Source organism: Nematocida parisii, assembly GCF_000250985.1.
Source record: "Nematocida parisii ERTm1 unplaced genomic scaffold supercont1.1, whole genome shotgun sequence".
NCBI classification, from domain to species: domain Eukaryota; kingdom Fungi; phylum Microsporidia; genus Nematocida; species Nematocida parisii.
In genome coordinates, this window is record NW_013524646.1 from 774158 (window position 1) to 800700 (window position 26543).

Genomic DNA, 26543 nt, shown 5'->3' on the forward strand with positions numbered 1-26543 from the left:
GCTGCCACTCACAGCTTGACTCACTGTGTTTTCATGCACTGGCACAGGGCCATTCACTGGCACAGTGGCTGGCGTGTCTTCAATGGCTGGGTAGTCCTTTGAAGATTCGCATACCACAATGGCAGTGATTACAGCTTGGTCAGTTGCGGCAGCTGACTCTTCTACAGAAATGCTCTCTAGTGTGGGCACAGATACTTCTACCAGGCGTTTTTTGTTTTCTAACAATGGCACTTCTGTAGTGACAGGCGCTTCCAGCAATAGTATGGGAGCAGTCTGCTCCTCTTGTACAAGTGGCATGGCAGGCTTGCTATCCTCACTGTCTTTGTGTTTCCTATTGTCTTTGAGTGCTATTTGGCTGGATATTCTTATACCAGATATCAATAGATATATTTTTATTTTAAAAGCTGTCTTAAATCTACTGTGTCTTCTATTTAACACATTAACAATAAAAGAAGCCAGTGAGAAAACCAGATGATTTGTAATATTAGCTTTAATCGAATAATAACAGACTGATTTAAATCTAAAAAACTTTTTAAATATTTGCACTATTCTCTTTTTGCATTTACTGTTTTTATTTTTGAGTTATATTTCTGTAAAATTATATATTCTGTACTGTATTTCGTGGTTTGGGAATCTTCTTAATGGATTTATCTGAAAATACTTCTAATTTTTAAAATTGTACTTTCCTTTACCCCAGTAATAGATTCTATTTTGTTTATTTCCGATAATTCTGAGACTGATGCAAATTGAGCTTTTAAAATTCGAATTTCCTCATTTCCTATGCCAGAGATAGACCGAAGAATGATTTCCATTAGTTCTTGTGGGTTGCTTGTTTTTTTTAGTTTAAGCGCAGGACCTGCTTCTTTTCCATCTCGAAGAATTGCTGCTTCTAATGAATTAAGTGCAATGTCTAATGTATTTGTGTTTAAATAAACAAATGATACGCTGTGCCGCAAAGATATACAGGTAAGCTGTTCTAATATATCAGCTGGCTGAATTAGACCTATAGATACTCTACCATTTTTTGCGTGCTTTATAGCATGTATGTTATGCAGTGCGATGTTTTTCTCTGCGGATTCTCTATCCCATAAAAAGAACATACGCGTATTGAGCCTTTTTCGAGCCATTTCTAGTTCCTGCTCTTTTTCGTTCTTATAATTATCCTGTGGAATGCTAAGGGGATCGTCGCTATCTGAAATGCTAATTACATCTGTAATTATTGATGCACAGTTAGCAACACACTCTTCTTTAATAGGCGACGGCCCAAACTTTTTACTATGTATAATTCTATCTTCGACTTCTTCTACTTCACACAATGTTTCTGGATATTTAGATACAAGAAAGCCATAATACACGCCTTCTACGCGCATTCTTATTATATCTGTAGATTTTCCTGCAGTCTCTATATTCATCCAGCCAGGAAGATAAAGAGGAAGATCAGGAGCGGGTTCTGTTTGACCAGACTGATCATTCTGAAGACTGCTAAGCCAGGATACATCCATAAGAGATTTAGACGATGAGTCCATGATAATAGAGGATGTGTTTTCTCCGCTCTCTTCAGTCTTACTATTCATAAAATTATTATCCATACGATTTATCCATATTTATATTTATTTAATGAGAATATGTCTTCTATAAATAAAAAAGAATATTTAAAGAAAATCTTTATTTTTATTTAGTACTAGCTTCTGTTAGCTTAAGAAGAGTGTCTCTTTCTTTTTGTTCTTTTTTAATGCGCTCAATTAATTCTTGAACAATTTTTGTCATTTTCTTATTATAGCCTATCAGTGTGCTTTTGACTGTTTTATACTCTTCGCGTTCTTGTTGTATTCTTAGTTCTTCATCTGCTAAAATCTTCTTTATTTGCAAAATATTCTGTTGAAGGGCATCGCCTCTCTCTAAGACTTCTGCAGTTTTATCTTCTCTTTCCTGCAGCAGCCTGTTTAGCTCTTTGTTTTGACTTTCTAAAAGAGATATTTTGTCAGTTGCTTGTCGGATTGTTTCATCGAAGTGTCTTTTTTGGCACTCAAAATTCTTTTCTTTTAGTTGGATGTAGTCTTTCTGCTTCTTTTCCTCTAGAGTGCGGATTCCTTTCAAGGCAGTTAAAATTTCATCTGACGGCGAGATTGAAAATGTTTCTGTGATTGATGTAATAATTCTTTTTAACCGATTCTTCTCAGTGATTAGGGACTCAACTGTGCTATATCCCGAGCTTTCAAGCTCTTTTTTAATTCGGTCTTTTGCTGCCATAAGAAAGGGCAAGCACGCAGAAACAGAAGGCTCTCCAGGTACAGATGATGTAGTGGCGCTCTCTTCACTTGGCACTAGTGCATTAAGCTCAGCTGTAATAAACCTAATGGTGGTTTCTACTTCCTTGCTATTGGATGCCTTTTCCTGAGCTGCCTCTTTCGCTTCTTTCTCTTTTTGCTCTGCATCCTGCCTGTTGCACAGTAAATCAACTGCATATATAATCTCATCGATAGTTTGCAGTGGCTTTTCTTCATTCCAAAGTCTTTTAGAAAGTGCTTTTGCTATGCACTTGAACTCGTGCGGCTTCATAATATAATTTGTATTTACCATATTTACTTTTTCGCCGTACAATCGCCGTATTTCTGTCTTCATTTGATTAAGAAGCGGACTATTTTGCTGCGAGTCGCACAGAGATGAAGTGTTCTGGTCAAACAAAACAGCCTTCTTCTTCTCTAGGCTAGATTTCATTCTTCTACTACCTGGTGCTCTGTCCTTTTTGTTCAAATTCATACAGTGTTTCGAGCAATAGAATTTAAAGCTGTTTGATCAAGTGACCAACCGGCTATATAAAAAATAAACAAATCTTCTTTACTCATGGATTAAGAAGGTAGAAAGAATCAGTCTTTAAAGGACATTATTTTATTCCTATTTGTGATATTACATCTGCATAAAAAAGTGTCTAAAACTTTACAATATACACATTGGATACTTCTTTAAGTATCTCCACAAATGGTAGCATTAGATTAGAGGCACTTATGGCCACGGATGGCATTTGAATAGGCTCTAATGTTAAAGCATCATCCTCATCAATGGGTATGAATAGATTTAGATCTTCAGGACTGAATAGTTGCGAACTGTAGCTATTTTCTTCTAATGGTTTGGAGTCTGGTCTATAAAACATCAGCTTACTGGTTGCAGAAGATTTTTCCCCTCTAAAGATAGAAGATAGATCGATAATTTTTTCACTGCTATCTAAGTGTGAATTGTTATCGATTTCTTTTTTTCCATTTAGAATCAGTTCATAGAGGTCGATTAGATTGCTGTAGTTTGATTCAGAGTGCTCATCTGCATTTATCCTATAGATTTGTGCCTTGTTTTTACTTAAGTTAGCAAAGTTTTCTATAATTCTTTTTCTATTTTGTGAACTCATGTATAGGACATTGATTAAACGCTCGCAGATCAAGTATGAGAGATTATTTTTACGGGGTAGGATAACGTTAGTTTGATTTTGATCATGTATACAAGGATTAAAGACATTTTCAAATTCATTTTCAATGTCCTCATATGAAATTTTGATTGTCTTGGTATTGATTAAATAGCAGCGTGTGACATCTGCTATGGCATTAAGAATATCCATAGCAATAGTAAGCTGGTATGCGCTATAACTTGACATACTTTCTATAGAAATCCCTTTTGGTATGTTACAGGACAAAACAAATCTAAGCATTATCTTAATGGCTTCCCTTATGCTTAGATTATCAGGTATTGAAATGTTGATGTTTTTGGTTTTATCTTTTCTTTCGGTTATAAAATGCATTAGAATGTTACATAATCTAGTTATTTTTTTATCCAAGTGCTCAACTGGGGCTGCAGAATCGCCTTTTAAGTATTCGGTACTGCCTGGCGTCTTGGCTGGGTTAATTTTGATATACTCGGGGGCTATGAACATATGGTTTGAATTTGCAGGACAATTCATTGCATATTTGTAGAGTGTATATTCATTTTCAGGATTTAAAGCATTCTTATATAGAATGTTTGCTGTGTATAACTCAGACTGGTCATTTTTATTGTATTCAAGATTGCTAATGAACCCTAGGCACTCTGGAATGGGGGTGATAATCATCTTGATATCATTGGAGTATGATAATCCAAAAGTATTATGCATGACGATTGTATTTATAATCTCAGATTCAATAGATATACTATTAATTTGTTTTAATGGAGGGAATGTCACATTGTCAAAAATAAATTCTCTAAGTGTTTGGCTAAGTTTAATTTGATGGGCAAGCATTTGCTTTTCTATTTCAGTGTTGCATGTGTTTATACTTTTTCCATTTTGTATCCTAGCGTATTTAATTGTAGAGCCATTTCCATTTTTTAATTCGTTAATTGTGCATTCATCCTCTTTCCATAATTCATCTGCAGAGTTAGTAGAGTAAAAAGGAGTCTTTACCATGCTCTCCAAATCGCTTTTCAATTTTGTATAATTATCATAATATCCTATTGTAATCTGACGATCGTATACGCTTCTAATTGGTATACAGCGGCTGCCAGTAACTTCAACAGAAAGTTTCTCTTCCTTTAAAGTAGCAATTTTGTATAGCCCAGAGATCTGAATAAGATTCTCAATTATAGATAACAGAGTCTTCTGATTAATAGTTCTATATTCGCCAACTGGATGGTTTGCAGCAGAATGCAGCTCATAAAGGGCACGGTCAATTACATTTTCAGTAAGATTGGTGCTCTTCTCTAATATGCACATGTCATTAAGAACATTATATACAGTTACAGTGTTGGTATTTTTGTATGTCTCAAATCCCTCCCTTAACTTTTCTTTAATTAAACTTTCTGCATTGTTCTTTAGAAGAGTATATGTCAAGTCATCAAGGGCTAATAGCATAGGCTTTACAGTCATTGGAATCATATTTTCCTGCATGGTGTCTATTATATTTTGGTATTTGTTCTTTCTCTTGGTATATGCTTTTTCTTGTTTGTTAGAATTAGCATCTGTTTTCAGATTAAACAGGTCTCTATCGCATAGGCTTCTTGCAATTAGACGAAGTCCTTCGCTCAAGAAGGCAGCATCTCTTATTTTTTTATTTTCATTAGTCTTTAACAACATACTAATTACCCAGTCATTATGTATGTCACGGTTGTTTTCAAATATTGAAAGATTGCCTGTGGGTACATTTTTAAATGCATGCATTCTTTTTTTACTGTTTTTCTTTTTATCTAAATCCTGTTCCTTACTTCGGGTTATAAAAAGGAGCCCATATAGTGTCTGTATCTGCATTTTCTTTGACGAATTCACATCGAACGTAAATCCATTTTTATGATTAGATAATTTTCCAATGTTTGCTAGTGTGGATAAAGCACTACTTTGGTGTGGTGGGTTAATTATGTTCTTTAAAGATTCGGCAATTTTATTAAAGGTGGTTTTAAAGCTCTTGTTTGAAACATATTCTATTTCAATTAGATCTTCGGGGGCTTTGGTAGCAGATGCATCTTGGTTCATAAGAACATGTGCAAAGAAAAGGCACTTGTATATTTCTTTTATGCTTGTCATGGCGTCCTCTCTGCGTTTATGTATTTATATTTCTATTTTTTGATCGGTAAACAAATAGTTATAATATATCACATACTTCATCTGTCTTGGTTTGTTTATATTTATAGCTTTTTATAAACTAAAGTATAAACATAAACAAATATTTTAATAGATATAAGTCAATTTTTGGCTATAAATTAAAAACTAAACAAAGCCCCAAACAATAACCCTAAATTAAAAAGTACCACACAAATATAAAGCAAATAAAGATAATTAAATATATAAAGCATTATATATTTCCATATTCATAATTTATTATTACAATTATAAATGTGCTATTAAAATATATTTAGTACAGTAACAGTAGGAGTGCATATTTTAGGCAATAAAGTATATATTTGTTAAAATAAAAGTGATAGTACATTTTAAAGTGTATTACTAAGCTTTTATAATTGTTAATGTGTTTCTAGTAAAATTCAAATATACAACTTTTAAAGGGTTTTAACTTGTACAATTTCTATTATAAAGTAAACTCAAGCAGCAAAGATTTATTTATGTTAAATTAAAAGACAATTAAAACTTCATAAAACTTATAAGAATACCATAGAAACAATATAGATTTGCGCCCATATATATTGATAGCAAGCAACCATCTAAAGTTATTTAGTAAATACTCCTTTTGCATGTATAGTGATAGAACACTGCTTTTCTTTTTACTTGAAGGCTATTTATATATGTTATTTGGGTTTTTTATCCATTATAGAATTCTTTAATTTTTTGGTTATAATTCGTTTGGCATTAAAAGAATAATGAATAGTGTTAAATAATTGTTCATTTGTATAAGAATAGTTTTATTGTAATAAAATATCACATAACATAGCTATAGCTGCTATCAAACATGTGTTCTAAAGTATTCTTTCTATAAATAGTCATCTATAGTTTTAATCCATTTATTTTTCTTATTTTCTTAATAGGCTACTTTTCTTATGAACAAAAATATAACTTAAAATTTAATTCTCTTCGTAGAGTGTAACACATTCCTAGTTATCATGAACAAAAATCAGGAGATGCATTACAACACATATAATACTAAAAAGCGGCAGTATAAAAATTGTAATTATATGCGTATCAATAGAATTTAGCTATTAGCAAAGAAATAAGACTGAAAGGCATTTAAAATAGATTTTTTTATTGAATATACACTTATATGTAATTATGCCTATTTTGAAGTATATAAATGATGCAGCAACATAGGAATTGTGCATGGCCTGCTTTGGTAAACTTTTTTTTATCCTCTGAAACCAGTTTTACCTCTGGGCAGGCATTCTGTGCTGTCTTTAGTATAAAATCAACGATTTCTGACTTACTGATTATATTGCACTCTTCTATATGTAAAAGAATATCACACACAATTTGTTCAAGAGTGTACCTAATAAGAGAGGGGGTCAGTTCTTTTTTAATGTAGCGAATTACTATGTTGTAGATTCTAGCCTTGATCCAAATGGCGCTTTTATTATTCATTTCTAACTGAGATACGTGTGTGCTAATTATACTCTTTAAGAAAGAAATGTATGTGTGGAAAACAGGAGAGAGTTTTTTAAACTCAGCGCAGAAGAAGCAATCTTGATTGGTTTCTGATTCAAACTTTAAAATACTGTTTACAATCTTAATTACTACAGCTAAGTCAAAGCTAAGGTCTGTGTTAGCAAATATTCTTGCATCCAAGTATGCCCAGGGCACCTCTAAAAGTGGCCTGTATTTTCCAATATTTTTGCTTTCTACAATCTCCTCAGATTTGTCAAAGGTCTTCTGCCACTCACTGAATGTGCATGAATTTTCTTCCACACGCTTGCAAATAGTGTATAATTTAGAAGATTTTTCTTTTTTCTTTATAGATGCTGACTGACTTTTTTCTTTTCTGGTTAGAGTTTTCTGAATTACTGTAGAGAAAAAAGTGTATGCTGAGTATATATGCTTTATCTCAGATTTGGCGGTGGTTTTTTCAGATACATTTTTTTCTTCCGTGAATATTTCAGTGAATAGGTTTTTGTCGGAAAGCTTCTTCTTCATATTTATGAAATCTAATGCCTTCTTAATAACCTTCTCGTCCTTCTTAATACACTCAATTCGACCAATCTGAGGTTTGCTCATGTAATTTGTGGAAATTCGGAAGAAGGGAGATGCATAGATGGAATTTGAGGTATTTTTACCAGAATTCTGGCTGGAAACAAATTTTATATTGTAGTTATTACTGTTCACCAGAGAGATGTATATGTTTCTGAGCTCCTTGCCAATTCTATTGTAGTCAAAATCTAATATTGCATTCATTAGAGCATTCTTGCTTTCTGAGCTCACAGCAAGCATCTGGGTGGTGTTGAGATATATAGCCAGAGAAAGAAGGTCTTCTTTTTCATTGACTTTTTCATCTACATAATGCTCCTGTAGTACATACACTTTGTTTTTTCTGATAAACTTTTTAATTAAGCCCATACAGTCATTAATCGAGCTGGATACACTCTTTAGAAGTGTTGTTTTAGAGAAGTTATCGTTCTTTTTAAGTAATGATTGGAAAGGACTATTTATTTTTTCGACGCGCCTTTTTGGTTTATTAGATGCAATAGTTTGGGGAGTCTCTTTTATAATTTCGCATAAAGAAATGGTTGGTTGTTGTGTGCTTGAGTAGTCTGTAGAGATATCATCCATGCTAGCATACACGCCTGAAGCAATGCAAGCTGCAGTAAAAACTATCTTGTTAATTTTCATGGTCTTCATTATTTCTGAAATCCATTCTCTTTATATACAGCAGATGATCTGTTTATTTCTGAAAATTACTGATTTAATGCCTTGTCCAAACAAATAAACAAGGACATTTAGATGGCCAATTAAGAAAAAATAAACAAATATCTAGAAATATGAATACAGAGGAAATAAATAAAATTAATTAAAAACAGAAATTCACTTTGTCCAAATATAAATAAAGCACTTTTTATGTGCCACAGGAAGAATTATTATAGATTAATTAAAACAAATTATATTGGTGCATTTTAATATTGGGCACCAAATTATATTATACTGTAAATAATATTAAGCACTGCACACTATCTTATTGCATGCAGTTAGATTAAAAAGAGCAAAAGCAATTTTTAATATTGGCAACTACTTTCTAGCACAGAGCAGATTTCACTTGCTTTATTCTAGTGTAATTATCATTGTATAAAATATATTATTAACATTGTACATAGTATATTCTAATCGCCCATGAAATTGCATGCATAGAATTTTAGGATTTCTACATTTAAGGAAATATTTTAGCCCCTGTCTAATGCATATAATAAAGAGTATATCTAATTCAGACTTACTTTCAGATAAAATAATATCTATACTTTCTATATTAATTTTCTACTTGATATAAACTGTTTTAAACCAAAAAAAATTCTACTTGATAGAATGTCTATACTATAGCATAATAAATCAGAATAGTATAAGCACATAATGTAAATATAAATAAATCCAGTATAAAAAAACCACAGACTATTTAAAAATACATTCTGACAATTTATAATAATCTGGCCAACAGTACATAGAAAGAAAAATACTGAAATTAGGCCATTGCAGGAACTACACCCAAACTAAAAACAACAATAAACATGACCACACAATAGAAAGTTATTAAGTTGGCCAATATAGCCCAATACTTAATGAGTTAGTGCTGCAGATGGCTATGCATCTAGAGAACAAACAGGCAGGGCACGCCTACATAGTATAAATAAAGAACATGTTATTCTCTGCGCTATTTATATTTTAGTTAAGTGAACATGAGATATAAGTATAAAATAATTAAAATTTCGGGTTATGTAAAAGAACTTCACTTTATTATAAAAATAAGCACATTTTGTCTTAAAGAGTTAATCCACAACAGAACAAATCTAAAGTTTTATAAATTGAATACTGCACCTTGTTGGTTTTGGACAGTGAGATATAGAACAGTAAACAAATAAATGTTTATATTTGGGATCAGAATTTAACCATACACAAACAAGGCTAGATCAATGATTGGAAGTCGTCTATATAAGGACGGCGAGAATTCAATAAATAACAAGTTTTCGCATGTCTAAGTCTTTAAGGATAAAACAGCTTACAAATATATTAAAATAAATTAAATATTGGATAAGCATTAACATAATATATTTAAAAACCACAAAAGTATGTATAAAGGCCGTGACTTCAATAAATGTTAATTTCTATAAAGAATGAATAATTTTAAATTTAACAGCTCATGCTTATATTAAAAAGCTTCATATATGTTGAATGATTTAAAGAAAGCCAATATATATAAAACTCTCAAATAATTTTAAATACCAATCATGCTCAACCCGCAGCTTCTTTGGCATTATACTAATTTTTAATTGCACATATATTTGCACTGTGTATACACGAATAATCATAGAATGCTAAGTGATATATTAACATACTTTATACCGGTGTTTTGACCTATAAAAGACGTTATTATGCATATTTTCTAGTCAAGTAAGATCTAATTCCAAGTAAATTGGCTTTGTATAGTCTGAAATTAATCTGCCGAGACATTATATTTTCATCTATTAAATAGCAGTAGATTGCCATATAAAAATAATAATTTTTTTACTTTTTGTCTTCCATGCCTGGAATATATTTTTATATGTACAGAAAATATTATGAGTTACTTTCTGTATACATATTTTATTTTATTGCAGTAAGTAAGTGAGTGAGTGGTAGAAATTACTATTTAATCAACTGTTTATTTAAATAAAGTAAGTATGACTAAAAATATTAGTATAACATAGCCACGCAGGTGTCAGATACTATACTAATAAAATATTATAGTATAGCAATAGCTTACTTGAAAATATTTAGTGTATCGAACTATGCACTACTAACAATTGGGCAGCTAGTAATTTTAATAGTATATAACAATATGCTATATACAGAATACAATAAAGAAATTATAATAAAACATACACGTATTGCAGAAAAATCTACTATATTTACTCACGTATATAAATTTATATTTGTATGATAATGCTATAGTACAAATTATATATAGTGTATGCACTTCAATTATGCAGTAGTAAGTAGCTCAGGAGAGGTTAAAAGAAAAGGCGTCAGATAAAAAAATCATCACATGTCAGACGACCGTCGTGAAAATAGTATCATCATACGCAGGTTTTTAAAAATAGTATAATCAGCCCATTTTAAGTTACAATCACCTAAATTACTCATACTCGTCATCTAAAACCATCATTTTATACTATTTAAGATATTATTTAGAATGTGCTCAGACCTTCAACTCATCATTATCAGAGACTCTAGCCGTGAATAATAGTCATCTTCATAGCACAGGGGATAAAAAATAAAATTTATTTATACTAGAAAATACTAAAAAGTAACGGGTAAAGAAATCCTATTAAAGGCAGTAGACTACACACAGATAATACGTATGCTCATACATAGCTTGAAATTTAGCTTGACTTTAAGCAGAATTATGCGGCGAAAAAAGAAAACAATGCACATGAGGGGGTGCAATTAGCAATTATGGCACATACCAGAAGGCAGGGATTGGGGTGGATGTTTTAATCGGCTTAGAGCCTTAAAAATATATATCTAGTGTTTATTGTTTCATTATTTGGTAGAATTACAATAGACTGCTATTTTATTTAGTCTGTTCTGCACCATGCAGGTATTTAGATGGGCTTATGGATTGTTATATCTATTGCAATTAAGCATATGGAGTTATATTGGGCGGAATGTGCTTATTGTGGTAGTTGTTAATAGAATTGTACCTTTGCTCAGCGCCTTCTTAGGAGGAGACAGCATAAAGAATAGGTATAGCTGGTTTGTCTTCAGTGTATTATCGCTGTAGGCCGGCTCCCATATGGAAAGTATTGCAGGCGTGGTATTCTTTGTGTAATCACAGATTACATCATATCTGGTGTACTTTCTTAGCCGCACTTTGCTCAGAGCATCGTTCTTTTCCTCAGCTGTAGTGTATATCTTCTCAATGCTTTTTTCAATTCTTTCAAGGGTGCTGTCCAATCTATCTTCTTCAATATTTGACTTTGACCCATTTAGGTCTAAAATATATCTGACGTCTATTTTTCTAGCTATTTTCAGCATAAGGCAGCTGATGTATCCTCCATTCGGGTGGATTGACAGAATAGACCGAATAAATCCAAAGTGGCTTTGGTATCCAAGAGGACCAGAAGAGCATGGCTTAACTCCATTATACTGCAGCTCAATCACTGCTTGGCTATTTTTGTTTACATCGTATATTGAAGTGGCATCAGATAGAAGGGACTTTGAGCATGCGACCTGCAGAATTTTTCCTTCTGTGATTTGATTAGAAATCTTTTGCAGCGGCAGGTCTAGCTGAGCCTTAACTGAATATATGCCGTCTGTTATCATAATTGTATTTGTTCCCCCTTCAATCACAAGGACCTTTATATACACAGATGGGTGCTCGTCCTTTTCCACAATTCTTTGCAGCACAGACTTTGGGTTTTGCTTCCATCGGATTTTTGCTTTTTCAATAACTATTCTTTCAACTTCTTTAAACTGCATGTCTCCGCCCCTCCTAAAAATTTCCTTTATTTGGGGAAGTACAGAGATCCAGGTCCATTGAAAAAGAGAAAAAAGACTGTACTCCTCCTCCTCAGATCTGGTCAGAGGAAATATCTCTTTTTTTACTTTTTTGTATATCTCTAGTGCATCTATAATATAGTTCTCCCGGGGAGAAATAACTTTAGGCTTTAACTTAGCTGCAGAGGGGGCTGCAGTCTGGGTATAGCTCTCCATAAAGCCAAAGCTGCGCCTAGACCTATCCATGCACTCATCAGAAATGTACAAACTACTACCATGAGCTGTTTTAAAGCCCGTTAATTTTGTGAATGATGTGTTTGCAGTAGGAATGTTCTCTTCATTGAACAGGCTCCCCATCTCATTAGATTTCTCTCCATTTCCCGTTTCTGAAAAAGGCCTTTTTCTCTGAAACGTGCCAGTGCCTATGTCTAGACTGTCATCCGGATCTAATAGCTCAGGCCGCCCCGAGTCTGTTTTATATTTTCCACCTCTTTTTGGGGGAGAAGGGAACTTAATTTCTTTGAAAAGAATCTTATCTGCCAGATCTTTATTAATTGGTTTAGTAGCTGGAAATGGCCCTTGCTTTATGTCGTTATAGAAGGATTCATCGGGGTCAACAGAGAATCTATAGCTTTTGTCTTCCACCTGAAAAGATCCATCAAGCCCATTGTCTGGGGATGTTTGAACTTCTTGTATGGGGGCTTCTTTTGAAATAGAAATATTTGTTTTAAGAAGCCCTTCGCTATCCATGAGAATCTGTGAAATTTCTGAAGATGGCGGAGTATTATTCTCCTTTTTGCTTGGCCGCATATTTTAAAAAAAATCCGGAAAGAGATAAAAATTGGTTTGAGCGGGATTCGAACCCGCGCCTCCGGAGAGACTCGATCTTAAGTCGAACGCCTTAGACCGCTCGGCCATCAAACCACACAAGTTTTGCAAGCAGTGCCTCTCTCTCATTATATGTACTTAGATTATTATACTAAGCATGTATTAGATACTGGTATATAGAACATAAAATTTAAAAATATATATAGAACAAAGAGAACAGAGTCTCTTCAGCGTGTGAATAAATAATAAATTTGGAGCTGTGCACAATAAATGCTATATGCGAAATAGCCCGAAACACTGAAAGATGCTGCGCATAACTATGTTATTTGGAACAGCTGGCAATAATTCATGATTTCTGTGTTGTTTTTGAGAGAATTTCAAGTTCTTTCTTTTTACCTTTACAATAGGCATATTGAGATTTTAGGGTATTAACATAAATTTGCATCAATTTCTGATTTATTAATTAATTATTTTAATGCCCTAGAATTACCTATCTGCAGATCAAAGAGATCTGGATAAGCGGCCTGGGCACTTTGTGCTTATTTAGTATTTGATTAATGGCCAAGTATTTCCTCTTTCCAGGACCTAGTGGAAAGATCGAATACCGCAGCACTCCCATTCACACTCAAGTATTTTAGAGTAATGACAAACCATTTAGGAAGAATGATTGAAGAGGCCGATGGAAGGAAGGAAAGATCTTTGTAAACATAGGGAATTTCTCCTTTCTCAAGCACCTTCTCCTTAAAAGGGCAGTAAACATCCTTCTTTACGACAGAAGACTCTTTCCACTCAAGAATAGCCTTTTTACGGGACTTAAGAAGCTCATCTATCACATCGGTGCTTTCTTTATACTCTGACTCGTTATTTGGCAGATAGTGGCAGTTCTTTGACATAAGCTTGCTGAACCCATTCCAAACGCTGACTGTTATGATGATTAAAGGAAGAATCATGCAAAGCGAGATGTACTGTTTATGGGAGGCAAAGTAAATTAAAGTAAGCAGCTGGAAGACTGTAAGAGAATAAAAAATATTTTCAAATAGGGAAGGCCAGTGCTCTCCGCCGCTTTCCAGCTGGCTGGCGTGCGAGTATATGAAAAGATACTTAAACACAAAGAAGGCGCCAAAGAAATAAAGGCACCCCACGACCATGAAAATCGGGCAGAGGATGGCGTATATAAGCACCATGGGAAACAGCAGAAAGATTTTCGGGTACAGCATTCCAAAGTTGATAGGGTTGGACTGGAACTGTGCCGTTCTTTCCCTGTGCGTGTGCACTCCGCCCAGGATGTACATTATTGCCCAGCTGGCTAGGCGAGGCACATCCAGCAGCTCAAACATAAGCCCGCCGAGTGCCTTGTGGATCAGTAAATTGAGGAAGAAAATGGAAGATGAAACAATAGGCGTGGAAACAAGGTTTACAATATCCAGTCTAACCTTGCTGCTGTTTAAAAGAGTTGCTATGGTAGATCCGAAAATAATCATTAAAAACCCGTTGAAAAACAGAAACACCGAGTACTTTTTTCCAAAGTTCTTCTGCAGCTCAATCCACGAGATGCTTCCCTCAAAAATAGAAATCCACCGGAGAACAATAGGCGCAATTGCTAGAAACTGCGAATAGACAGTTGGCACAATAATACCCTGAAAGGCACTTCTGAATTTAGAAGTACCTGCAATTGCATACAGCTGCGGGTTAATCATGTTTATCACGGCGTATAGTGTTGATATATTGATTAGTGTTGATACAAAGAACACAAGAACAATGAATACACCAATAAACACTACTGTTAAAATCATACTAATAAGCCTTCTAAGCATTCTGTGCACCTGTGTGTCGTTCAGTGAAGACCAGATGATTTGGTCTGGAGGGGGGGCCTCCTCTGCATGGCAGCTGAATGCCCCAGAACCTATAAGAGTCATTTTCAATGCGTTTGCATCTGATGAATTTTTAAAGGTCACAAATCCATTTCGTGCGCTTCCTGGGATACTTTTTATAAAATTATTGTATGCTGCTCTAATATAGAAGAGTGATGCGGTAGTGATAAAAATAGTGCTATTCTTATAGAAGCCATATGGATCGTGCAGCTCAGGGTTCAGTAAATTGGGCTCTTCATCCAAGGAGGTATATTCTCGCATGGATCGCTCTCTCACTTCATCTATTTTTTCTGTCAGCAGCTTTATAGTGCCTAAGTACTCATGTATTTTAAGAGGAACATCTGTTTTCTGAATGGTTGATAAAAGGCTAAAGAACTTTCCACCAAATGCATTTCGCATAAGAAAGTCTATCTCGTCTTGGCCGATCTCTTTCTTTTCTCTTTCTCTTTTATGCCACGTGGTTGCATTTGATATAAGATCTAATGATTTGTCGTAGTTGTTAATATGCTCTGCAAAGAACTCTGTATTTGTTGACATGATATTCAGTAATATAAAGAACCGCAGTAGCTCGTATTCTATGAGCAGAATAATCTCTTTTTTCTTATTAATTAGTATTTCTAAGTCTTTTGTGTTTGTTACCACATGCGCATTCTCTGGCTCTGAAGACACTCCAAGAATTTTTAGGTACCGAAGCAGAGTGGCTTTATCCTGAATGAATGAAGGTAGGTTTGTGATTAGAACAGTTCTGGAGCATATGTTTATCTCGTTAATTCCTGCGGGAAGCGACTGCAGCTCATCCACAGTTTTTTTAATTGCTAGAGTGGACTTGGAAAAGGCCCGGTTTCGTATGTGCAGCTGGCGAAGAATAACATATTTTCGGTAGAAGGTGTACAAGAAATAAATAACCACTAAGCTTATAGCCCAAATGCAAATACATGGAATAATGCAGTTTACATAGCGCGGGTGTGTAGGCAGAGAAAGGATAGATATTTTTGTGATAAGCTGCAGTGGCTGAGTGCTGTGCGCAAAGAAGAAGTAGTACGTGCCAAGCGCCGGTACTAGGATAATAGAAAGCAGGAGAAAGATAATGCCCAGCAGCTTGAGTGTTTCAATAAACAGAAATGCATCAAACCCTATGAGCTCAAACAGGTCATTGTCTGTTATTGTAAATATAGGAATCATCCAGTTGAAGTATCCAGTGTACTGTGCGGCGGGGTGCTGCTTGCACCTCTTTGTGTTTATGGAGTATATCCAAGGTAGCTTCTTCCGGCAGAAGATAAAAAGAACAAATAGAAAACTTGCTAGGCCTGCTTGAAATATAAAATTGAACCAGATTATGTTATCTGCATCAAGAAGACTGGGCTTATCAACAACCTCTTTTGCTTCTAAGACTTTTTTCTTACTCATGCAATTTACAGGATCGGGATATTTTACGTTTAAAGTAATACATTGTTTTACAAGTTTAGAAGATACTTTTTTTTAATTTAATGCCACTCTATATAATAGGAGGTGTTCAATATCACCTAGTGCCCGGAAACCATTAAACGCGTGCATTTTAGAGTGTTTACACAGTTTTTGTTCAAATAGTCCAAAATCCGTGCGTGTTTTAGTTTAACTTCTAATTCTAAATAGAAATAATCTTAAATAATACAAGATCTATTATTAATCTGCAAAAACTATTAGATACACATTAAATGCAACAAGATATCTTTTACAGTGCATTAGACAAATTTCAGGTTTTCTGTTTGCCTTTTGGTAGGTAGCACGGGCCAAAGATAAGATGTTTCTTAAATGGTAATCTAATATTAAACAGAGCATGGCTTAAGTTTGCTGAATGTGCTTCTCCTATTTTGGAAATATTCTTGCTATTTTAGTAGATTTTAAAGTTTATGGTATATTTATGAAGAAGTCTTTTGTTTTTTTATGAAATTACAATTAGAATATGTGCATTTAGTACATCGGCATGGAGAAAGAACCCCTTTAATGTTTGGACCGCACAATACAACAAAATGGAACATGTGCCATAGAGTCTCACAGATAGATTACACAATTCCTAAAAAACATCCAACACTATTTGATAAGATTAAAGGCGTGTTAAGCTATATGCACATGGGCACTGCCCGTCCTCTCCGATTCAAAATTATGCAAAACTCTGGGAGACAGTTCAACTGTGCCCCTGGCCAACTCACAGACACAGGGCGCGCAAATCTTTTTGGTTTAGGTGAGTGGTTTAGAAAGAAGTATGTTGAAGATAAAGGACTAATCAGCGCGCATTTCAATAACAAGGAGTTTAATCTGCGATCAACAAACTTCCAAAGGACTCTTGAAAGTCTCCAGTCTCTAATGCAGGGAATGTACAAAAATTCTTCTGAGCCTATGGATGTGACTGTAGTGGACTTAACACAGGACTCATTAACAAGTAATAAGCACTGCCCGCGCTTAAAAGCACTGAAGGATGCATCCCACCAAAGCATTAAGAAGATGTTTGAGCCAGAAAGCAATAAAATACGTAACTACTTTACAAAGAATCACTCTAAATTCTTTGCCTCTCTCAGCCCGTACGCAATATATGATCTAATAGTAAGCAGCCGGGCACACGGATTTACTGAGTTCTTGCGGGTGCCTAAGTCAATTATGTCTTCTTTGGAAAACTACTCTGTACAGCTATGGTTTAACCACTTAAACACTAAGGAGGCACTTTCTCTTAACACAGGAAACCTGTTAAAGGAAATTGCAGACCAAATGATCATTAAGTGCACAGACACAGCCAGTGATTTAAAAGCATCTATTTTCTCTGCGCACGACATTACTGTCTATCCACTGCTAATGGCGGTGGGAATCAACAATATGAAGTGGCCTAAGTTTGGTGCAAATATTGTCTTTGAACTTTTTAAAGATGCAAACTCTCAAAAGAGATATGTGCAAATGAGATACAATGGGCAGAAAATAGAAATGCCCAGATGCCATCCTATAAAGATTGAGAAGGGAATATACTGCCCACTTGATGATTTCGTTAGAATGTGCAATGAAACGTACACAGAGAACTTTTCGCAAGCATGTATGAAAGAGCAGTAAAGGCTTAGAAATAAACGCATTGTCAATTTTTCTTTTTATGGATAGAGACTTCTGTAAGGCAGCAGACATTATAAGTGAGTGCATACGAGATAAGAAGAACCAGATCGAGAACCCACTCAAGTTTGCAAGTGATACTCTGTCGTTGTATGTTATAAATGCAGAAAGTGAGAATATCATAGGATTCTCAGAGAGTATTTTCAGAGATACAATCGCAGACCTACTCTCTTCAGAGCAAGAGCCAGAGGAAATCAGTGTGATGGAGCAACTTCCAGTCTCATCTCTAGACTACGAAGCGCACAGGCACCGAAAGAGAAGAGGCAGTGTAAGTGCTTCTGGCAATCCATATGCCCCTTTAACTGTGCATCCTAAGTCAGAGAGTGTTTCTGAAATGTTGTTGAATATTTTAGCAAACACTCGGCTTATTGCAAGAACAATGGATATGAGCCAGATGAAAAAACTTGTGTCAACCATGTTTGTGCAGCATATTTCCAAGGGAGAGAGGCTCATCATGCAGGGAGAATATGGTAAAACCATGTACTTGGTTGAGAGTGGGGAGTTTCAGATTTTGCAGGATGGAAAATTAAAGGCAACCCTTCGCCAAAACTCTCTATTTGGAGAGATTTCTCTTCTGTACAGCTGTCCTCGTACAGCAAGTGTCATTTGCACAATAGATGCAACTGTGTGGGTCGTGACATCTGATGCATATTCAGCTATTCTTATGGTTGACCAGAGAAGAACTAGAGAGCTTGTCTGTTCTATGCTGGAAAAGAATAAAAAGTATATGAGCCTTCCAATCGAGGATAAGAACCGTATTTTATACTCTTCCCACTTAATCAACTACTCAAAAAATGAAAAAATAGAAGTTCCTGAATCTGGAGTGTTTATGATCGTGTCAAAGGATGCGCCAGAGTCAGCAGAAGAAGAAAATGGTTTCTTAACTATAGAACATATCTCAGAAAATCTGGAGAGAGGCTCCATCATATACAATGGCACAATATGCGACTCAAATATGTTGGTTTTATTTGTTCCTGATATGATATATTCTATGATAAATGAAAATACTGCTTAATTTGCAGTTTGTGTAGTTTGGATAAGTCTCATATATGAATATATGACCATATTAATAGTTTAATAAATTTATCTTTTCAAGCATTTTCTTATTATAATACTTTGCACCATTTCCGGCCATAAATATTGATTAAAAACTTGGGCTATATTTATACTTTGTTTATTATAGTAAGTACGGAATGGACACGGTGTTATTTCTAATTCTGATTTTGGGCTAAATCTTTTCATCTGCTGCGAATCCTTCTTGTGGGTACTCAAACTTAAGAATTTTCTGCATTATGTCTACTGTTGTCAGCATAACTGTTCTGCAGCAAGGCCTTTTAAACCCCAAATCGGTTAGTATCTTGGCTTTGTCGTGGCTCATGGCACATCTTTCCATGTACTCTTCCCACCTACTGGACACCTCCTTTCCGCATGTAAAGCATCGCACTGGTATTAGCATAAAAAATTAATGTGGGCACAGAATAAATAGAAAAATTTGTAACGATATTATTATGTCGTGTGAGACTAGTTGCAGTAGCTGCCCATCAAAGGGTATGTGCGCTATAAAAAATGAAGGAAATATACCAAGTGAAATACAGAAGAAGTTCATGAATAAGACTGTGGTTGGTGTAATGAGCGGAAAGGGTGGAGTTGGAAAGAGTACTATTTCAGCAAGCCTAGCACTCCAGATATCTAAAGAGAAGCGAGCCTGCCTTATTGATGCGGACATTGCAGGGCCCAGTATATCTAGAGTCACTGGAGTGGATAGCTCGCATATAATTGCAGAAAAGCTTATTCCATCCCAGCTGGACTCCTTAGACATATTTACACCCGAGAGAGGAAAAGAAAAATACACGAAAGGAATTGAAATACTGCAGTACTTGGAAAGCATTGATGTGGAAGAGTATGATGTGGTGGTGATTGATACGCCCCCTGGCACATCTGATATACATATCGCACTTGCCAAGCATATTCCGGAGATAAATATTATTTTAGTCAGTACACCGCATAGGCTGAGCATTGCAGATACAAATAGGCAGATCTCATTTTGTAACAAGTCTTCTCTGAAGATCATTGGTGTGGTGGAGAACATGAGCGGGCACACCTGCGGGCACTGCAACTTTTTTATTCCAGTGCACAAGACACTGCAGCTGGAGGGGATTGGCGAGGATGTACCCCGCATTACGGTGCCAATGAACCAAACAATAGCCAAAGAATCGGATTGTGGTGTGGTGAAATCGGTTACAGCGTATATGAACATCAAAGAACTGAAAATTTTTAACTAATGCAACGGGCCATGCAAGTGCTTAAACAGCCAATAGAGCAGACAACACACGAACAGCTAGATGAGATTCAGACATATGTAGAGAATGAAGAGAAGATATATGCATTGGCATCAGAGGTAGAACAGCTGCTCTCCATGTACATTGAAAAGAGAGATTTCTTCTTCGGGCACGTAAGCAGAGATATATAGCACAACAAAAGAAATTTTTATGAATCGAAGAAGAAGAACCGCACGCCAGAGCTCAAATGTATTTATGGCATTTACACAGCCGCAGATACTGGAGCTAAAGGAGATATTTAACCTGCTAGATAGCACAGCAGATGGATTTATTTCACAAGAAGACCTGGTTTCTTTTTTGGACAGCATAGGTTCCCCACTAACAAAAGAAGAAATTAGTGAAATGATGTATGACATGGGGGAAAGGTTCAACTTTACTCAGTTCCTGACCACACTCTGTGAGCGGCTAGCTAATTTGGATGCGCAGAATGTAGTGGAGCAGGCTCTAGGCCTTTTTGATCCTGCTGGAACCGGGTCCGTCTCACTAGCAGATCTTAAAGAGTCTTTGATGCAGGGAGAGACTCCGATTACCCAGCTTGAATGGAGTATTTTGGAGAAAGAGCTTAAACCCAATGAAGGAAAGATTTCAATTCCAGAGACCGCAAGAATTATAAAAAACTGTGGCCTTCTGCTTGATAATTAAAAGCTGTAAGTGGGTGCTCCTTAGATCCTTTATTCTTTAATAAAGATTGTTCTAATGCATTCTTTGTGTTTATTTTTTGATATTACATGCTTTTAAATATATTTTAGTTCTCTGCCTAGCGTTGGATAAGAATAGATTTCTGCTATGCAATAAATACCCTTTTGTTTTTATGGTTTAGCCCATTTATAAAATATATACTTTTATATAGAGGGTGTTATTTCTACTATGTAAAGTGTTTTATATCTGTACAAAGTTCTTTGTTCTTTCTGAATACTTTGTGTGAGGCATAATAGCAGATATTTCTGGAACTCTATCAATTTATATGTTTTTAAAAAAGTTTTGTTTATATGAAATTGTCCATTATAATACCCACTCACAACGAAAAAGACAATGCGCCTCTTTTAATGTTTCTTATTTCAGAAGTTCTAAAGGATGTTGAATATGAAATAATTATAGTTGATGATGGAAGCACAGATGGAACATCTGATGCATGTAATGAAGTGCTAAATAAATTAGGCATTAATGGAAAAGTCCTTACAAGAAAGGAAAAGCTCGGATTAGGAAATGCCTATAAAAGAGGGCTAGAGCATACAACTGGAGATTATATAGTTATTTTAGACTCTGATCTAAGCCATGATCCCAGAGAGATACCTAATCTCATAAAGAAGATGAAGAATACAAAAGCAGGCATTGTTATAGGCTCAAGATATACAGGAGAAGGAGGCATGTCCAACTGGCCATTTAGTAGAAAGCTCACGAGTCAGGGTGCAAACATACTTGCATACATATTCACAGGAAAGAAAAACACGGATATGACAAATAGCTACCGAATATATAAAAAAGACATAATTCATTATGCAATCCAGAGCGTAAAAGCGTCAGGATTTGCATATCAAATGGAAATACTGTACCATTGCCCGCAGAAAATAGAAGAAATCCCGACCTGTTTTTATGAAAGACTAACCGGGTATTCTAAGCTATCTGGAAATGAGTATGCACAGTTTCTTTTGTGGGGAGGGACTCTTCTAGCCTCTCGTGCCATGAGCTATGTAAAAGACTTGATATATGTTTAGGGGTATGCTACTATGTGCATGCCCAAAAAATCATTGTTTATACACTAATGTATTCAGTAAATATGTTATATACTTTAATTGCAAAGTCACTTATCTATCTGCTAATGCTCTACTGTAATAATAAATACTTGAATACTCTGAAATATTTTTAACTTTATTAATGCGGAAAACTCTTCAATTATTTTTCATTCTACTACACATTACAGTTTAATTCTTTTTGTATAGTGTATAGAAGAAAAATACTACAAGCAGCAATAGAAACAGATCGCGCATTTTATACACAAAAAACATAAGATAATATTAAACTGCACCAGCACAAATTTATGATTGTTGTTCGGTTGTATTTATCTCTATTAAATATACTACAAATCATATATTATTTTAAGATAGGCCAATGTAACCTAAAGTACAACAGATTCTTACCTAAAATGCAGCGCATCACAATAATATTCATTTGCACACCTATAGGATAAATAAACCATCTTACTATACCTATAGTTAGAGCAGATCAAATAAACTAAAAAAGTCAGAATGTGTAATGTGTATGCGTATTACTAGAAAAACATAACTATTCATTTAATAATTACATATCCACTCAAACAGAAAAATTAACTATAAATAATTATTACTTTAGTTTACACCACAATCATGCGCTATAACGAGTTTTAGCTATATCCCAAAAAATTAGTTCGCAACTATATACTAAGATATTAAATACTTTCATATTTTACTTTTTTTTATGGATAAGTCCGCGTTTGAGATTTACAACTACCTAAAGGACGACGAGCTCAAGACAATGTACTTTGACAAAAGATACACTGGAACAGAGGACGACTACTTCAAAGAGCTTTTAACCTCTGGAACGATATACGTAGGAAACTTGTCTAAAAAAATCACTGAGGACCAGTTATACACTCTATTCTCGCAGTGTGGAAAGATAAAGAGAGTTATTATTGGCTTGGATGCCAAGAAGTTCACTCCGTGCGGATTTGCTTTTGTTCAATTTGAAAACGTAGAGACTCCATCGATTGCCAGAAAGTTCTTTGCTAAATACATGCTAGGAAACCATCCCATATACATAGATATAGACAGTGGATTTGCTGAAAACAGACAATTCGGCCGTGGCATGCAGGGTGGCCAAGCGAAAGACGACATTGCTGCCGGGGACAGAAAGAGAAGGTATGTTTAATAAAGAAAACTCAATAAAATTTAGATGCGTATTTTAAATGTAGCAGAAAAGCCTTCAGTAGCAAAGTCTCTTGCAGATATTCTCTCGAATGGAAGAGCACAGTTTTCAAAAGGATACAACAAGTACTGCTCTGTTTTTAGATTTAATCATTGCATAGAAGGAATCCCATGCGAAATGGTATTTACGAGTGTATTAGGACACTTGTACTCATTGGAATTTGCAAAGAAAACGAGCTGGACTGAGATTGATCCCATAGAGCTGTTTGAGGAGGACATAAGGTGGATTATTCCAAAGGAAATGGCAGATGTTTCAAGAACACTTGTACATCTTAGTAAAGACTGCGATATGCTTATTATATGGACAGATTGTGATAGAGAGGGGGAAAACATAGGAATGCAGGTGGCCAATTTAGTTAGAGACAGAATAAGAGAGGTAAAGCGGGCTAGATTTTCAGGACTAAGTAAGTATGATGTAATGCATGCGGTGGAGAATCTGTGCAGGCTAAATGCGTATGAGTCTAAGGCGGTTGAGTCAAGGATAGAAATAGATCTTAGAATTGGAGCAGCTTTAACACGGCTGCAAACGCTTCAGCTACAAAACATTCTGGATAGCAAGTCAGTCATCAGCTATGGAAGTTGCCAAATACCGACTCTTGGCTTTGTCTGCGAGAGAGAAGAGAGTATTGAAGAATTTGTAGAGGAGAAAAACTGGACAATAGAGGCAGAGGTGCAGAACAATGGGGAAAGGGGTGTTTTTAAATGGGAGAGAGGAGTAGTATATGACGAAGATTATGCAGGCATTAAGCTGCGCACTATTTCAGGAGAGGAACTAGTGGTAAATAAAGTGGAAATAAAAAAGCGGCATAAGTCTAGGCCGTGGCCATTAAGAACTGTTGAGCTGCAGAAGTTCTTTGCCCGCGGGCATGGTGTGTCTAGTTCGCATGAGCTTATGAACATAGCAGAGTCATTATATACTTCTGGGTATATCAGTTATCCCAGGACAGAGACAGATGTGTTTTCAAGCCAATTTAATTATAAAGACCCACTGGCAGCACTAAAGGGCGATTCGGTACTAAGTGAGTATGCTAAAAAGTTAGTGCCAGGGAGACCATCTGCTGGAAGGCATAATGACCAAGCGCATACTCCAATATACCCACTTAAGGCAGGATCGGGGCTTAAAGGAAAGGAAAGAGCCGTGTATGAATATATAGCAAGAAGGTTTCTGGCATGCTACAGCGCAGATGCTGAGGGAGAGGAAGAGCTGATTGAGTGCCAGGTGAAGGAAGAGAAGTTTATTAGAAAGATGCTAAAGGTAATAAAAAAGAACTATTTAGAGATATTTATATACGAAAAGTGGGGAGATACAGAGATTGATCTGGCTCTGAAAGAAGGGCAGACAGTGAAGTGGGCACCAAACAAAAAGGAGTCGCACACAAACAAGCCGCATCTTCTTACAGAGGCTGAGTTAATTGCAAAGATGGACAGCAATGGTATAGGGACAGATGCCACAATACATGATCACATTGAAAGAATTAAGACTAGAATGTACATTGAGATGATTAACAAAAACTCAATAAGAAGCACTTGGCTGGGGCGTTCGCTTATAAATGGATACAAAAGCATTGGCCTTACTATTAATCAGCCGTATTTAAGAAAAGAGTTTGAATGTAACCTTAAGCGGGTGTGCAGCGGTGAGTTTCCTTCTTCCGATTTGATCGCGCAGGAAATTATTAAATATAAGGAAATATACACTATTATGGAGAAGAATATGCCTAAGTTTAAAGAAGAATTTACAAAAAACAAAACATCGGGGGATGGTGGAGAGATTGAAGAAAAAAGTCAGAATAAGTACACTAGGTACAAAAAGATTGAAGATAGTAGAAGCATAACAAAAACACAAACTCATTCCAACATCTCTTCCCTCAAGTCCAGATATCAAAAACCAAATTCTCTTAAGCCTGAAATTTCGGGTTATTCAGGGTATAGAGCAGAAAATCAGTATGATTCGGGCGAGAATAGGTACACAAAAAAGAAAAAGGAGGCGAAGGAGCCCTTTGATGGCATAAACATAGAAGGCTCTTTTAAAACAGCACTTGACATAAACAGAGCCACTATTAATGACAGGTCTATATCGGACATACTAAAGCAGAAAGAAGAAAGCTGCATAGCAGCCTCAGATGCATCAAATAATTCTTTTGTGCTGACTCTTCCTAAGGGAACTATTGTGTGCGGATGCAATATAAAAGCGAAAGAAGCAATAGTGAAGAAAGAAGGCCCCAACAAAGGAAAGCTGTTCTATACATGCTCTGCCGGGCAGTGTGATTATTTTGGATGGGGAGATTCTGCTAATGTAAAAAAAAGCAGCGAACAAGCAAAGCCATACAGAAAAGAAAACCAGCCAGCAAAGAATAGAAATATAAAGACTGTGGTAAAAGACAGTATAAAGTGCGAATGCGGTGCTTCTGCTATATATTTACTTTCAAAAACAGAAAAGAACAAGAATAGAGGCTTCTTCAAATGCAACAAAAACTATAAGCCGTGCACATTTTTCAAGTGGGAAGACGAGGCAACCCAAAACAAAAACTAAAAAGTAGAAATCCCTTTAAGAGCTCAAATATTTAACAGGGAATTCCTATGCATTAGCATATAAAAATAATAAAGAAGAATTATTTAACAATAACAAATGTGTATGTATGACTTGTGTTTATTATAAAAAGACAAACAAATTTCGGGTTATTCCCATGCTTATCACGACCTGTGAAAGAAAAGCGGGACTATTATAATAGATAATGATGAAGGCGCAGTGTAACAAAGCAACTATAGGAGGCGCTTATATTATAATACTTTCGGGTTATAGTTTGAAAATAAATGTGCTGTGTATTCCTAATATATATGGTATGTTGTGGGATATCTTGTACTATATGTACTGTTTATATGTATAATTATGTGTTGGATCTAGTATTCTTTATATTTAGAAAGATAGAAGAAAGCACACATAAACTAAAAGCATCGCTAGAACTCAGATGCTATTCAAGTTATTGCTTATTCTATCATGCGATAGAGAGATGAAGCTTGCCAGGTAATCTTTGAAAGAAAATACTCGCTTGCTGAAAATGCATAGCTTGCTGTGGCTGCAGCGCGGCCCACCCTCTGGGCATGCTGCAAGACAAAGTATGCCATTCCTCTCTTTTTTCCTCGGGTGTTTCGAAGTGAGGCAAGTATTCCCTGCATGCCACCAAGAATACTTCCCATCACCAGCCCTGCTCCCGTGATAAAGTATATTCTTTTTATATCCTGCTCTTTGTAGAGCTGTAGCTGATATTCTTGTTTTTTCATTTTCTTT

The 26543-nt window shown here is 35.5% G+C and overlaps 17 protein-coding genes and 1 non-coding gene across 18 annotated transcripts; 9 read left to right on the forward strand and 9 right to left on the reverse strand.

Annotated features, from left to right (window-relative positions):
- Positions 1–84: 84 nt before the first annotated feature.
- Positions 85–475, forward strand: NEPG_00541 (uncharacterized protein; the record flags this gene model as incomplete). The annotated part of the gene is made up of 1 exon (XM_013202918.1): positions 85–475. Exon 1 carries the CDS (start codon positions 119–121, stop codon positions 473–475), a length of 357 nt encoding a protein of 118 aa, XP_013058372.1. The 5' UTR covers positions 85–118.
- Positions 476–566: 91 nt separating this feature from the next.
- On the reverse strand, positions 567–1589 carry NEPG_00542 (uncharacterized protein; the record flags this gene model as incomplete). The annotated part of the gene is made up of 1 exon (XM_013202919.1): positions 567–1589. The coding sequence occupies one exon, from the start codon at positions 1587–1589 to the stop codon at positions 648–650; it is 942 nt and encodes a 313-aa protein (XP_013058373.1). The 3' UTR covers positions 567–647.
- An 82-nt stretch (positions 1590–1671) lies between these two features.
- On the reverse strand, positions 1672–2760 carry NEPG_00543 (uncharacterized protein; the record flags this gene model as incomplete). Its single annotated transcript, XM_013202920.1, has 1 exon — positions 1672–2760. One exon carries the CDS (start codon positions 2758–2760, stop codon positions 1672–1674), a length of 1089 nt encoding a protein of 362 aa, XP_013058374.1.
- Positions 2761–2892: 132 nt separating this feature from the next.
- On the reverse strand, positions 2893–5633 carry NEPG_00544 (uncharacterized protein). The gene has a single exon (XM_013202921.1). The coding sequence runs from the start codon at positions 5534–5536 to the stop codon at positions 2930–2932; it is 2607 nt and encodes an 868-aa protein (XP_013058375.1). The 5' UTR covers positions 5537–5633; the 3' UTR covers positions 2893–2929.
- Positions 5634–6718: 1085 nt separating this feature from the next.
- NEPG_00545 (uncharacterized protein) lies at positions 6719–8380 on the reverse strand (the record flags this gene model as incomplete). The annotated part of the gene is made up of 1 exon (XM_013202922.1): positions 6719–8380. Exon 1 carries the CDS (start codon positions 8285–8287, stop codon positions 6719–6721), a length of 1569 nt encoding a protein of 522 aa, XP_013058376.1. The 5' UTR covers positions 8288–8380.
- Positions 8381–11159: 2779 nt separating this feature from the next.
- On the reverse strand, positions 11160–12940 carry NEPG_00546 (uncharacterized protein; the record flags this gene model as incomplete). Its single annotated transcript, XM_013202923.1, has 1 exon — positions 11160–12940. One exon carries the CDS (start codon positions 12938–12940, stop codon positions 11285–11287), a length of 1656 nt encoding a protein of 551 aa, XP_013058377.1. The 3' UTR covers positions 11160–11284.
- A 32-nt stretch (positions 12941–12972) lies between these two features.
- NEPG_02688 lies at positions 12973–13054 on the reverse strand. The gene has a single exon. It is a non-coding gene; the product is annotated as a tRNA-Leu (tRNA).
- A 436-nt stretch (positions 13055–13490) lies between these two features.
- NEPG_00547 (uncharacterized protein) lies at positions 13491–16236 on the reverse strand (the record flags this gene model as incomplete). The annotated part of the gene is made up of 1 exon (XM_013202924.1): positions 13491–16236. The coding sequence occupies one exon, from the start codon at positions 16234–16236 to the stop codon at positions 13513–13515; it is 2724 nt and encodes a 907-aa protein (XP_013058378.1). The 3' UTR covers positions 13491–13512.
- A 516-nt stretch (positions 16237–16752) lies between these two features.
- Positions 16753–17920, forward strand: NEPG_00548 (uncharacterized protein; the record flags this gene model as incomplete). Its single annotated transcript, XM_013202925.1, has 1 exon — positions 16753–17920. One exon carries the CDS (start codon positions 16753–16755, stop codon positions 17902–17904), a length of 1152 nt encoding a protein of 383 aa, XP_013058379.1. The 3' UTR covers positions 17905–17920.
- Positions 17921–17941: 21 nt separating this feature from the next.
- On the forward strand, positions 17942–19052 carry NEPG_00549 (uncharacterized protein; the record flags this gene model as incomplete). The annotated part of the gene is made up of 1 exon (XM_013202926.1): positions 17942–19052. The coding sequence occupies one exon, from the start codon at positions 17942–17944 to the stop codon at positions 18971–18973; it is 1032 nt and encodes a 343-aa protein (XP_013058380.1). The 3' UTR covers positions 18974–19052.
- A 78-nt stretch (positions 19053–19130) lies between these two features.
- On the reverse strand, positions 19131–19414 carry NEPG_00550 (DNA-directed RNA polymerase II; the record flags this gene model as incomplete). The annotated part of the gene is made up of 1 exon (XM_013202927.1): positions 19131–19414. The coding sequence occupies one exon, from the start codon at positions 19412–19414 to the stop codon at positions 19187–19189; it is 228 nt and encodes a 75-aa protein (XP_013058381.1). The 3' UTR covers positions 19131–19186.
- A 52-nt stretch (positions 19415–19466) lies between these two features.
- On the forward strand, positions 19467–20240 carry NEPG_00551 (uncharacterized protein; the record flags this gene model as incomplete). The annotated part of the gene is made up of 1 exon (XM_013202928.1): positions 19467–20240. The coding sequence occupies one exon, from the start codon at positions 19467–19469 to the stop codon at positions 20238–20240; it is 774 nt and encodes a 257-aa protein (XP_013058382.1).
- Positions 20240–20428, forward strand: NEPG_00552 (uncharacterized protein; the record flags this gene model as incomplete). The annotated part of the gene is made up of 1 exon (XM_013202929.1): positions 20240–20428. One exon carries the CDS (start codon positions 20240–20242, stop codon positions 20426–20428), a length of 189 nt encoding a protein of 62 aa, XP_013058383.1.
- A 19-nt stretch (positions 20429–20447) lies between these two features.
- On the forward strand, positions 20448–20999 carry NEPG_00553 (uncharacterized protein; the record flags this gene model as incomplete). The annotated part of the gene is made up of 1 exon (XM_013202930.1): positions 20448–20999. The coding sequence occupies one exon, from the start codon at positions 20448–20450 to the stop codon at positions 20937–20939; it is 492 nt and encodes a 163-aa protein (XP_013058384.1). The 3' UTR covers positions 20940–20999.
- A 287-nt stretch (positions 21000–21286) lies between these two features.
- NEPG_00554 (uncharacterized protein) lies at positions 21287–22051 on the forward strand (the record flags this gene model as incomplete). The annotated part of the gene is made up of 1 exon (XM_013202931.1): positions 21287–22051. One exon carries the CDS (start codon positions 21287–21289, stop codon positions 22010–22012), a length of 726 nt encoding a protein of 241 aa, XP_013058385.1. The 3' UTR covers positions 22013–22051.
- Positions 22052–22751: 700 nt separating this feature from the next.
- Positions 22752–23208, forward strand: NEPG_00555 (nuclear cap-binding protein subunit 2; the record flags this gene model as incomplete). The annotated part of the gene is made up of 1 exon (XM_013202932.1): positions 22752–23208. The coding sequence occupies one exon, from the start codon at positions 22752–22754 to the stop codon at positions 23199–23201; it is 450 nt and encodes a 149-aa protein (XP_013058386.1). The 3' UTR covers positions 23202–23208.
- Positions 23209–23225: 17 nt separating this feature from the next.
- NEPG_00556 (uncharacterized protein) lies at positions 23226–25861 on the forward strand (the record flags this gene model as incomplete). Its single annotated transcript, XM_013202933.1, has 1 exon — positions 23226–25861. One exon carries the CDS (start codon positions 23226–23228, stop codon positions 25785–25787), a length of 2562 nt encoding a protein of 853 aa, XP_013058387.1. The 3' UTR covers positions 25788–25861.
- Positions 25862–25896: 35 nt separating this feature from the next.
- Positions 25897–26536, reverse strand: NEPG_00557 (uncharacterized protein; the record flags this gene model as incomplete). Its single annotated transcript, XM_013202934.1, has 1 exon — positions 25897–26536. One exon carries the CDS (start codon positions 26534–26536, stop codon positions 26243–26245), a length of 294 nt encoding a protein of 97 aa, XP_013058388.1. The 3' UTR covers positions 25897–26242.
- Between the last annotated feature and the right edge of the window lie 7 nt (positions 26537–26543).